Consider the following 12,332-nt stretch of genomic DNA (forward strand, 5'->3'; position numbering starts at 1 on the left):
GGGGAAGTACAGTGATATCTTTTTTTACCCTATTCACCTGGAGTGTCTTGCCTTAAAATGGTTATATTGTGCAAACATAAAATAGCCTAATACATTTCATGTATATATATATATATATATATATATATATATATATATATATATATATATATAATTGACAGAAATATTCAATGGCCATGGGATAGAAAAAGAAACGGGAAAATCAAATAAAAAAGCATTTATTTAAATTAAAATTGTTATCCTATTGTTATACTATGCAATGTGTTATTAGGCTATTTTATGTTTATATGTTATATTTTTGATGTCAACAGATTAACATTTTATTCACGACACCGCCCCTTTGCGACGTATGGTCCTCGCGTGTCACGTGACCGCCGTCGGTGGAAGCAGCATGGCGTGTGTGAGCGCGGAGCTCCTCCAAAAACTCTACTTTATTTGCACTTAGTTCGTCTTTATATTCAATCCATCAAAGGCGACGTGCACGTATTGAAAGCTGGAATAACACTCGCAGCATGGACGAAGGGAATAAACTCCAGTTCCCGTCCCTACCCGCCGCCAAAGAAGAGCAGCTGGTATGTTATGAACGTTAGCGCAGTGCTAACAACTGCTGGCTCACAGTCACTCTTCAATATGTCTGTTTTAAAGCATTGCCTGTCTGACTAGTACGTGTCAGTGCATGAATAAATACAGAGGTCTTTGCTGACATTTTAATGGATAATATAGCTCTTTAACTAACTCTTTGCGGTTAGCATGTACATTCAGTGGCAGTGTACAAGAAGAACAACAACTCAAAAAATCAAAGTCATCTATGCTGCAACATATCTCATTACAAATGACGACCTAGGTAGTATTTATTATGATACGCTGAATAATGTGTGAATAATCCGATAAATTAAACGTATTACCCTTTATTTATACGTTTAGACACTACCAATCACATTACTTGTCACTTACCTCCATTACGAGACTAATATATTGAGTAGCCTATAGTCAACTACAACAAAAAATAACCCATTTAATTGGCAATATACTATTTTTTTTAAAACTTTAATCTTAATAAAACGTACATTTCTAAATAATTAAAGTCTTCTGTGGAAGCATATTCTATGCAAACACAAGACTTGGCCAATGCATTGCAAGTGTATGATCCCTATTGTATGCATACTTCAAGTGCCTTCTTGCTTCCATGCTTTATTTAGGTCTAACTTGAGCAATAAACCTGACAGAAACCGATTAAGTGAGAAAGTGTTAACATTGTTTAAAAATGTCTGTCAAACCGATTATTGGTAGTTAGATGATGATAATTTTAATCCCTGTATTGGGCTGCAGTTTATGGTGCAGTGTTTATAGTTATACCTTTTCTGTTTTTTTTTGTTGTTGTTTTTTTTTACTGTAAGAATGCTTTTAAAAACTAATGATCTGATTTTGCAATCCCATTTCTACAGGATTGGGCGTATCCAATGAGAAGAGAGATGCAGGTGATCATGAAAATAGACTTTTCACATGATTGTATATCATTATGAATTGTTATGGCTTCTATACAGTACAGGATATTATTTTGTTAATACAAACATCCAGTACTTTTGCATGTTTTTGTTTTTTGCTATTTAATGTGTCTTTACTGTCAGCACTCAGGCACCTTCAATATAATTTTTTTGTATATTTCAAAATATGCAGTTTCATATCTCATTCTCATCAAATGATCACTTTTTAAATTTAAATCTGATGCACTGATTTAGGAAATCCTCCCAGGCTTGTTTCTTGGGCCCTATTCAGCTGCTATGAAGAGTAAGGTACTGTAGAGATGATCTGTTCTCATGCATCATGATGAAAATAATCTGTGCCCGGTTTCCTGTAATAATTCATCCTCTCTTTCAGCTCTCAATGCTGGAGAAGCAGGGCATTACTCACGTCGTGTGTGTCAGACAAGACATTGAAGCCAACTTTATAAAGCCAAACTTTCCCCATAAATTTAGGTATTTCGATTTCTGGTAGTCCTTTGTTCTATGCACATATGCGAGTTGTACTCAATATAAAGGTCCACTATTTCTAACAGCTGATTTACTTTAATTATTTGTTTATAGGTACCTTGTTTTAGATATAGCAGATAACCCTGTGGAAAATATAATTAGATATTTCCCAATGGTAAGCTGGTCTTTATTTATATAGTTTGTTATAATAAATGCTTTTTATTTGGTGTGTGATACTTTTGTCTAATTATGATTACCTGATTTTCTCTCTGTAGACTAAAGAATTTATTGATGGATGTTTAGAGACGGGGGGTAATGAATGTTTTTCCATATTAATCTTGTGTAGTAATGGCAGCATTGATACGAGTACAAACTTTATACTAAATATACATTCAATACTAGATTTTCTCATCCATCTTGCACATTTTTGTGTTGCAGGAAAGGTACTTGTTCATGGAAATGCAGGGATATCAAGAAGGTTCATGATCTTTTTTTATTATTTATGTTTATAAAAATAATTTCTTTTGACTGTCTCTTTTTGGATTTTTAAAAGAATCACTTTTGGGTATGTGGTTTGATTTTACTTAATACATCTAATTTATTTTTTTTTTTTTTCAGTGCTGCCTTAGTTATTGCCTACCTTATGGAGACATTTGGTGTAAAATACAGGTAATAGAATTTGTTGGAGATGCAGTTCACGCAGTTCCAAAAATATTAATACATGATAATACGAGTTTGACTTGAAGCCAATTGTGGATGCACCCATATGAAAATTTTGGCCAATAATTCTTCATATTTGAAAGCCGATAACTGATATATTGGCCGATAAATCTAAATCCAAATTTTATATAATTATTTCTGATTACAAAACAATTATCGCCATTAAATCCATATCCCAGCACACTATTATCATGATGCCCTCATTATAATTTTATGTAGCGTATATGACAGACTTGCCCTGCACATGTTGCAATTAACGGTATTTTCCTCTTTGAAGTGATTTCAATCATATTTCAAGCAATTCAAAACCATCATGGCGAACAGTGTGCATCTGAAGTGCCTCAGCTGAAGGAAATAATCCATTATTTATCGGCTTAAATATATCGGCCACATTTTCTTATCGGGTCGATGACGATAACGTTAAAAATTTGAATTTATCGGCTGATACTGATATGGTGGCCAATATATCGTGCATCCCTAATTGTGTCATATATTATCTTTACAGGGATGCCTTTAGTCATGTACAGGAGAGAAGGTTTTGTATTAATCCCAATGTTGGCTTTGTTCATCAGCTACAGGTATGATTTTAAAGTAATCTCAGCATTAATAGTTCATTCAACATTAAGTGCTATAGCTGTTTTATATACATACATGCATAATAAATGGATGTTCTTTCTGTTTTCATCAAGGAATATGAAGCAATATATCTTGCAAAGCTAACCATCAAGATGATGTCACCCATTCAGTTGGGCAGGTCTTTCTCCATCCAAGCTGGGATGCCAGGTAAGAGAACAATATTTTATGACCCAGTGGTCATAGTCAGTTTGTAATAGTTGAATTATTTCTACTAGTGATGCATAGTAGAACGGTACCGTATCCAGTCCCTCTAGGATTTTGCATTTCTGCGATTCACTTTTTTCTTGCAATTTTTCTAAATTGCCACAGATCTCCCGCAGATTTTCGGCCTAGACACGTCGTGTGATGTCATCATAGCGCACATTCAGCCAAAGCCCACTTCGAAGTAGGCTACATGCGTTAAACCGCTAAACTTCTGTTTGTGCCGTTGCTTCGGCAATGCATCTGTCACTACCAGTCAGTCAACCACCGCAACCCCGCTCACTCTGAAAGCATCCATTCTCTCTCTCTCTCTCTCTCTCTCTCTCTCTCTCTCTCTCTCTCTCTCTCTCTCTCTCTCTCTCTCTCTCTCTCTCTCTCTCTCTCTCTCTCTCTCTCTCTCTCTCTCTCTCTCTCTCTCTCTCTCTCTCTCTCTCTCTCTCATACACACACACACACACACACACACACAAACACACATGCTCTGAGTGACATCGTTCCATCAATCGGTTCAGTTTATCAACAGTGCTTGTATACTGCATAAAAGTGGCTCGCGCACTCTGTGACAACCCCAAAATGGACGAGGAGCAAGATGGACACGCTGAATGAAAATGTAAATTCCCTCTCTAGGTGGCGCTTATGGAGCAGCAGTATTATAGCGGTTTCCAGAATACTTAAAGGGATAGTTCCCCCCAAAAATGAAAATTAGCCCATGATTTACTCACCCTGAATCCATCCTAGGTGTATATGACATTCTTCTTTCAGACGAATACAATCGGAGTTATATTAAAAAATGTCCTGGCTCTTCCAAGCGTTATAATAGGAGTCAATGGGTATATTTTTTTGGAAATCCATCAAATTTTGCTGTCATTTTACGCCACAAAAATCAGGAAAAAGTCCCACGAAATCCTGGAGGGACTGCGTATCAGTTATCAGCTGATGCTTTTTTTTTTTTTTTTATCAGTATTGGATTTTTATTTGTATATGCTCATTTAGATTACCTTTTCCATAATCTAATCCTTAAAAACACTAATACTTTTAAATCTTTGGCAATTCTCAAAATGAATATTAATTTTTCATACTGTGCATTATAATGTTGCAATGCCTAAATTCATTAGTAGCATTTACAATGATTGATTTTAGTGTTTAGTGCTAACTTTTTATTTATTTTGATGAAATAGTGCAGAATTTTCTATCTTGTTCTCTTATTGTGTATTGTCAGTTTCTTTGCATTCTGACTCTGTTTTTGTTGTTGGCTTCATTTGATTAATGGTTGTTAGTAGTAATTCATTCGTTAGTCACTTCAGATGAAAACATTTGCTAAATAAAAATCTGTGGTGATAATGATGATAAATTATATGGTCTATTGTACTATAAGACTTGAGATGTGTAATTTGTAGAGGTCTGAATCTTTACTTTCCTCGTGATTCAATTTGATTACGATTTAGAGGGTAGCTATTCGATTATAACATGATTCTTGATGCATCATAATGCATCTTTTCCTCCAATTCTTTTATTATTAATAATAAGATTAAATAGTTTTTTTTTTTATTCTTATTAAAAATAAGAACAAAGATGGAAACGACAAACAGTTGAGCAAATACAATATAAGAAACAAATTAAATTAACAGTACTTTACTTTTTTCATTTTATATGTATTTAACAGAAACATTCAAGAAATTGAATAATCAAATGTAAAAAATAATCAATCTTTAGTGTATTTATTACAAATAAATAGATTATTAAAGCTAAAAAATTATTCAGTCAAAAGCAAGTGATATACGCAACTTTTTATATATATTACTAAAAAATAAATTACTTGCAATAAAACAGTACATTTACAGTACAGAATTACATTTTCACCTGAGATTTGGAGCCAAATTACAGGGGGGAGAAAATGACTTAAGAAAGATGGCATCATTATTTTATTTTTACGCAGAGATTAGTAGGTCTATTAGTTAAATCTGTTTACTTTAGCAATCTTTGTTGCATTATATGCCAACAGTGAAAGTTCAAAAATGGGAAAAAGCACTTCTAGTGTTTTTTGTCCCAAGTTTGTATGCCTGTAACTCAAGAATTTTTAATATGCTTTAAGACAAACCATGTGCAAATTCATAATTCATCACCATTGCCGATTATTTTCTCAAAAACGCGAAAAACGCTTGAAATTGCTGGTGTTGTGACGACACAAATTACCTTGTAACCAATCACGTCAACGGGTGGATCTCTGAGCTGGTGTGAGTGAGTGGAGGTGGGGCTAATTAGCATATTCATAGAACCGTGTATACTAAATGAGGCAAGGGTGTAGAGTTACATTCAAGCTATTTTAAGTCATTTTGGTGATTGAGGATGAGTTTTAATGGATAAAATGACTGACTACAGGGGGACTTTAGCAGAGTTTCATAGAATATACCTGTCTGAGTGCCATAAATATTGTTTTTTCAAAGTTTGCATGTATGTAACTCTAAAAGTATTAAAGAGATCTCAATATCCTTCTAGATTCTAATTCGTAATAAGCTTTACTTTTGGTCTCTTCACATTTAAGGTCCTATAGGGTTCAATCACATAGATATTAGGATCCCAATGTGACTGCATGTTCAAATTGTTGAATTTTACCCATGTTCAACAGTCAAAAACCAAATGTGGGTAACTTTTCAAATAGCTGATACTTACTGTGTTTAAAGAGGAAAGTCTGAAGAACAAATAATACTGAAACAAGAAATGCATCTTATTTCCCTCTTAAGTAAAGCGTGCCAAAAATTAAAACATTTTTAAGTTTACATGTCTGTAACTTAAAAAGTGTTAAAGACATCTTAATATGATTTTAGATTCTTATTCATTTGGAACTTTTCTTTTGGAATCTTAATTTTTAAGGCCCTATATGGTTCAATCCCAGAGATATTGGGATCGCTGCGTATTTTAACTCTTGGTAGCTTCAGAAGCTGTTTAAATGAACAATATTCTTTTCAATATAATATTAAAAAAAAATATATTTTTTTTTGAGAGCAAGTTAATGTGCCTTACATTTTCAATGGATTTTTGGAACTCAGAGAGGTGTGTTGTATGCAATTGTTTTGATAGAGGGGAACAAGACACATTTCTAGTTTCAACATTATTTATTCTTCAGACATTCCCCTTTAAAAGTATCAGCTGTATGCAAAGTAAACTACATTTGGTCTTTGACCACTGAACTGTGAAAAATACAACAAATTCAACATGGAGCCGCATTGAGATCCCCATATCTATGGGATTGAACCATAAAGGATCTTAAAAATGAAGATTTTAAAAGAAAAGTTTTAAGAACCAGAATCTAAAATCATATTGAGAAGAAGAATATTTTTGGAACTCAGACAGGTATGTTCTATACAATTTGTGATAGATAGATTGATGGTAGTTTTCTAGTTTCAACATTATTTGTTGTTCAGATATTTCTTTTTAACAGAAAAAAAAATCAACTGTTTGCAAAGTGACCCACATTCGGTTTTTGACCACTGAAAATGTGTACAATTGACCAAGATTTAACCAATAGACCTACCAATCTCTGTGTAACAAAAAAATTATGATGCTGCCATCTTTCTAAAAATATGAACAAAATAAAAAAAATTGAGCCAGTTGATTTGACACAGAATGACCCAATTATATTCCACAGCTCTATTAAATTGTACATGTTAGTAATATATGAAACTACATTATTCTTAAATGCATTTGTTCACACTGTGACTGTGGCTGATTTCTTTTTTTCCCCTACAGGAAGCCTAAAGCGAACACTAGAAGAGGATGAAGATTTTGGGAGTATGCAAGTTACAGCAGCACAAAATGGATAGGCTTTACTAAAAAAGTGCTTTACCACAGTGGACTTTTCTTTTTACATTTTTATTGGGATTAAAAATGTAAATATTTGTACAGAGGTTGGGAGGGAGAGACTGCTCCTCGTGACCCTTGGAGCTGGAGCTGGGGATGGTTTGATATTTTTTTTCTTTTTCCTTTTTGAGCTGTATGCACTGAAATTTTTTGCAGTTTTATAGTATTTAAAGCATTTTGCATTTGCAGCGGGACAGTATTGCAATAATGCACTTTTGATACTTGAATTACTATTATGTTTATGGACAGATTTGGGTTGGGGTGAGGGGGTATCAGAGGAATGCGACTCACTGCCATAGAAGTGAAATGGTAGGATGAATCAGTCGTCATGTAAGGAATGAATAAGGAAATACGTTTTGCCATAGAATTAACATCCCACTGCTCAATAAAAGATGGCTACTTACACCATGTGTTTTCAATGTTATCATTCCCTGGTGGAAAGATATGTGACTGCTTATGATAGAAATGTTGGGTGTGGATAGATTTCGAATGATAATCCAACTTCACTGAAATACATGAACTTCATATTTTATTGTTTCTAACCCTTCACCCACTTGTCATTCAATGGTTTTACATCAATTATAAAATGTAACGGTTATAAAAGGAAATATAACATCACTGCCACATATTTATTTGTTGACTGACAGAAAGTATTTAGATGCCCTTTATTTGTCGGCTTTTAGTGCAAGTACAAAAATAAAGGCATAGCGTAAAAAAGATGTGCTTTCATTACATCAGGATATATTTCAAAATAATTTATTTTCCTTCAACTAGGTTTGACACAACTAATGATTCAGCATCACCAGTGGCTAAGACAAGCCAAAACTGAGAAAATGCATGAGCATAATAAATAAATGTAAATCATTTTTTTTTATATTAATGATCTCTACGTTGAATGAAAACTGTGATTTGAGTTTTGGTATTTTTTTTTTAAGCATAAAGCACAAACCACAGCATTAACATGAAGTAAAAGAGGGAAATATGCCTTAAACGGTTTTGTAAATTGTTTGAAACAGTCTCTGTAATTAAAAATGCTTTCCCTCTAACAAAAAAAAACATGTATAGAAATCTTTACATTAGAAAATATTCAAGTACATAAGCCCTTCTCCTTTAAAACAAAACAGAACACAGTGTAAACCACATAGTTCGTATATGATCAGATCTGATTTCTACAGCTTTCTCTGCAAGTGCTTGATGTTGACTTTTAGAAAGAACGTTCATGAATATGCTCGTCTTATAGTGAATTCAAAATGCTTCTTTAACAATATTTTGTTATCGTTACTCGTCACCAAATGATCAAGTTTATTTTTTTATTTTTTTTGCTGGCTAAAAGTGAAAACTTGGAGGTAGTCTGATCTAAGATTCTCAGAGAATAGAACAGATCAAGAGTTCTAAAGCAAACATTCTGTGATGTTCGAGATTCTTTTGGATTCAGTCAAAGAACCGGCACTGCATGTAAGCCTCATCTGAAGAGGAGTAGCCAAACTTTTTATAAAATTCCACATTTTTTGGCGCACACTCCAGTGTTACTTTGTAGCACTGCAATTTTTTGCTGAGGAGAGTCAATGTTGATACCAACCTACAAAACAAACAAAATACGATATTCAAACATTCACTTTTGATACAGATGCGTTGAAAGAACATGCAGTATTCCTTAATCATGCACAATTAGTGTTGTGAAAGTGTTTTTAAAACCCAAACTCACAGTTTTCCCAGCTGTTTTCCTCTGCACACATCACTCACAACCACTTCTTCCACACGCCCCCTCTGCCAGGACAAAAAAACTAAATTATATTACATGTTCTATGAATATATGCGCTCTGAAAATACAGATTTAAAATGTATTAAAGTACCTTTGCACAAGCGTGGATGAATTTGTGCTCTATGATAAGTGTTGCTGTGGCAACAATTTGTCCAAGATTCGTGTCTTCCACCACTATGACATAATAGTCTCCAGATTTCTTCATATGTTCAAAATTTGCTGAAATTTTTTTTAAAAAGTGATTTTTTTTATAGTTTATTTAAAAAACAAAACAAAAAAACATATAGACCTTATGTAGCCCCGCCCTCTTTTCAGGGCTGCGCTCATGTTCTGTCTTCCGGTTTGTATTCCTACAGTATGAAGGTAAGATCTTACGGATTTATGAATGAACCGCTCATTTTAAAATCTTCCCGGTCTACTGACATTTGGTATGATATCCTCTTCAAACATCACAATGCTCAAGATAACTTTTGTTAACTCTACAATAAGTAAATGCATTTCACCAACTAATTACTCTTCGACAGTGATGCCATAGAAATACGGAAGTTCAAACACACACACAAAAAAAAAAGATGGCTGCACGCTTGTTTCTCTGGCACATAAGGTCTATATGAAGAACTGTGAGATGTTTTGAGTTAGGAACTTGCAGAACCTTTGAACTGTTCTTCTGTGACATCCCCAGCCACCGTGAGCTGTGATAAGACCTTGTAGAAACCTAAAAAAGGCATAAAGACAAACATATAACATGATTGTTTGCGCTAAAGCAGTGGTTCCCAATTCCAGTCCTCGTGACCCACTGCTCTGCACATTTTGTATGTCTCTCTTATCTAACACACTCAGTTCAGTTCATGGAGTCTCACCTAATGAGCTGATGATCTGGTTCAGGTGTGTTAAATAAGTGAGACATACAAAATGTGCAGAGCAGTGGGTCACGAGGACTGGAATTGGGAACCACTGCACTAAAGTATTAAACGTGAGTGGGCAGACCAGTATCAGTACCTCTGTCTAGGTCAGCAGTACAGAGAGGACGGAGGACCAGACCTTCTCCAGGCTGAGACGGAGAAATGGGAGGCGAGAAGGAGACGGTGTTGCTGCTCCAGTCCAGCTCTTTGAGTAGAGAAGGATCAAACAGGGGCGTCTCGTCCAGCAACATTCCAGACGCCCTATAATAAAATAACACGTTAGACAAATTTATCACGGATCAGGACTCCCTGTCAATAAATGTGTTACTGGTAACATTTTATTTGGACTTTGACCATCCAAACATTTACAATTCAAAGTCAAACTTGTGTACAGCTGCAGGTGCCTGTGTATGAAATCATCAGTCTTCTGTAATAAAATACAAGACACGCTAGACTATTAGAGTTAACTAAAACCATAAATAAATTTGTGTTACTTTTTAAATAACGTTCACTAAAATAGTCATTTAAATAAATCAATATCATAGTCAATAAATTAAGATTTTTTTCAGCTAGTTGCCAAAGGAAACAATTCTCATTTAGTTGAACTTGAACTAAAATAATTAAAATGAAACTATAAATAAATATAACCAAAACACTCAAAAAAAACTTTAAAATTAAAACAAAATAAACACTCATTAAAATAATTAATCAAAACTATGATAGTATCTCAATGATAATAAGATACCTTATCTTGATCTTTCTTTTAGAAGTGTGTTGTGTAAAGTATTTGAGTAAATATAATTAGTTACTATACTTGAAGGCTTAGTTCACCTAAAAATGAAAATTCTGTTATCATTTACTCACCCTGAAGTTGTTAGAAACCTGTATGAGTTTCTTTCTTCTGCTGAACACAAAAGAACATATTTTGAAGAGTGTTAGCCATCAAACAATTAATGGTAGCCAATGACTTACATAGTATGGACAAAAACCCCCAAAAAACTATGGAAGTCAATGGGGCCCATCAGCTGTCTGCTTACTGGCATTCTTCAAAATATCTTCTTTTGTGTTTAACAGAAGAAATAAATTCATACATGTTTGAAACAACAGAATTTTCATTTTTAGGTGAACTATCCCTTTAAAAAATCCAGACCAGGTGAGTAGCCTAAATGATGGCATAGTGAACTATCTCTTTAACTGAGACTTGAGAGTCTGTTAGAGGCTGTTGTGTCGACCTTGATTTATTACAATATTGAGGTGTTCAGTTTTATTTCGATTTTAGAAAATAAACGTGATTGCTCTCTTCACAAATCAACAGTTTCTTGTTTTTCACTGGCATGTCTCTTAGGTGTTCAGTGTTAATCATCTTTAAGCCTACATTCATTACGAGTACAATACTTAAGTACTGTTAAAATCAAATACTATAACCCCCGGTTTCACAGAGAAATCTTAAACCTAATCCCAGACTAAAATGCCTGTTTGAGCTGTTTTAACTGAAAGCAACTTGCCCTGATATCTTAAAATATGTCAGTACCATTGTTTTGTCTCAAGATGCACAAGAACAATGTTTTTTTTTAAGGTACGTTTATAAAAGCTATTTAAATGTCCTAATTAAACTAATGTCTAATCCTGGTTTAATCTAAGACATGAAACCAGGCCAATAAGACTTTTTTTTTGGAATTGGTCACATGTAACTTGTGATGGTGTCATTTTGTCTGTAAGGTATCTGAACTTTTACTCAAGTATAGTTTTCAGGTACACTTTACACCTGTTACAAACCAAAAATCCAAAGTATGACATCTTGTACAACATTTTTTTTTTATCGCAAAGCAGTTTATGGCAGCCCCTAATAAATGAAACATTTAAATGACAAAGGTCACGATTCAGTGTAGAATAGAAAGTACATAATATCACGTCCAGGAACTGATCAGATTTATTCCATATGCCTTTCATTTATATAAAAAAAAAAAAACCTACTGTTTTCTGGGGACGAAATCATCCCACATTCCCAATTTGTATCCCAAAATACCGTCCATGTTCAATTAAATGATAAAAGAGCTCGCGATCAAACTGCTTTAGAATCGTGTATCTGAGCTCGATTTGTCATTTACTTACGGAGACATTCGGATATTGACAGCTTTTGCTTTTCTAAAATGTTTGAATGAATCCTGGCACCTCGATTCCAGTAACAGTGATCCTCAATGTTCCAGCATGACATATACTTCCTCCTCCTGCGTTATTATTTTACACCACACGTATTCTAACGAGCCCCGCTTGTCACCCAAT

General features: G+C 34.1%; 2 protein-coding genes across 5 annotated transcripts; one reads left to right on the forward strand and one right to left on the reverse strand.

The window, feature by feature from the left end:
• Positions 1-334: 334 nt before the first annotated feature.
• styx (serine/threonine/tyrosine interacting protein) lies at positions 335-7,789 on the forward strand. Of its 2 annotated transcripts, XM_081347154.1 has the most exons (11): positions 335-572; positions 1,446-1,478; positions 1,740-1,793; positions 1,879-1,976; positions 2,085-2,145; positions 2,246-2,282; positions 2,409-2,448; positions 2,589-2,639; positions 3,196-3,268; positions 3,380-3,473; positions 7,275-7,789. In XM_081347154.1, exons 1-11 carry the CDS (start codon positions 513-515, stop codon positions 7,346-7,348), a joined length of 675 nt encoding a protein of 224 aa, XP_081203280.1. In that variant the 5' UTR covers positions 335-512; the 3' UTR covers positions 7,349-7,789. The 2 variants fall into 2 exon arrangements, with proteins under 2 accessions (XP_081203280.1, XP_081203279.1); XM_081347153.1 differs by having other exon boundaries at positions 343-572; positions 2,246-2,448; positions 7,275-7,531.
• gnpnat1 (glucosamine-phosphate N-acetyltransferase 1) lies at positions 7,514-12,308 on the reverse strand. Of its 3 annotated transcripts, none has more exons than XM_081347162.1 (6): positions 12,162-12,308; positions 10,147-10,310; positions 9,800-9,862; positions 9,239-9,366; positions 9,091-9,152; positions 7,514-8,964 (listed from the first exon to the last, which is right to left on the reverse strand). In XM_081347162.1, exons 1-6 carry the CDS (start codon positions 12,167-12,169, stop codon positions 8,817-8,819), a joined length of 573 nt encoding a protein of 190 aa, XP_081203288.1. In that variant the 5' UTR covers positions 12,170-12,308; the 3' UTR covers positions 7,514-8,816. The 3 variants fall into 3 exon arrangements, with proteins under 3 accessions (XP_081203288.1, XP_081203289.1, XP_081203287.1); XM_081347163.1 differs by having other exon boundaries at positions 7,899-8,964; positions 12,222-12,297; XM_081347161.1 differs by having other exon boundaries at positions 7,899-8,964; positions 12,024-12,297.
• Positions 12,309-12,332: the final 24 nt, after the last annotated feature.

Source organism: Scardinius erythrophthalmus (assembly GCF_964197995.2).
Source record: "Scardinius erythrophthalmus genome assembly, chromosome: 19".
NCBI classification, from domain to species: Eukaryota; Metazoa; Chordata; class Actinopteri; order Cypriniformes; family Leuciscidae; genus Scardinius; species Scardinius erythrophthalmus.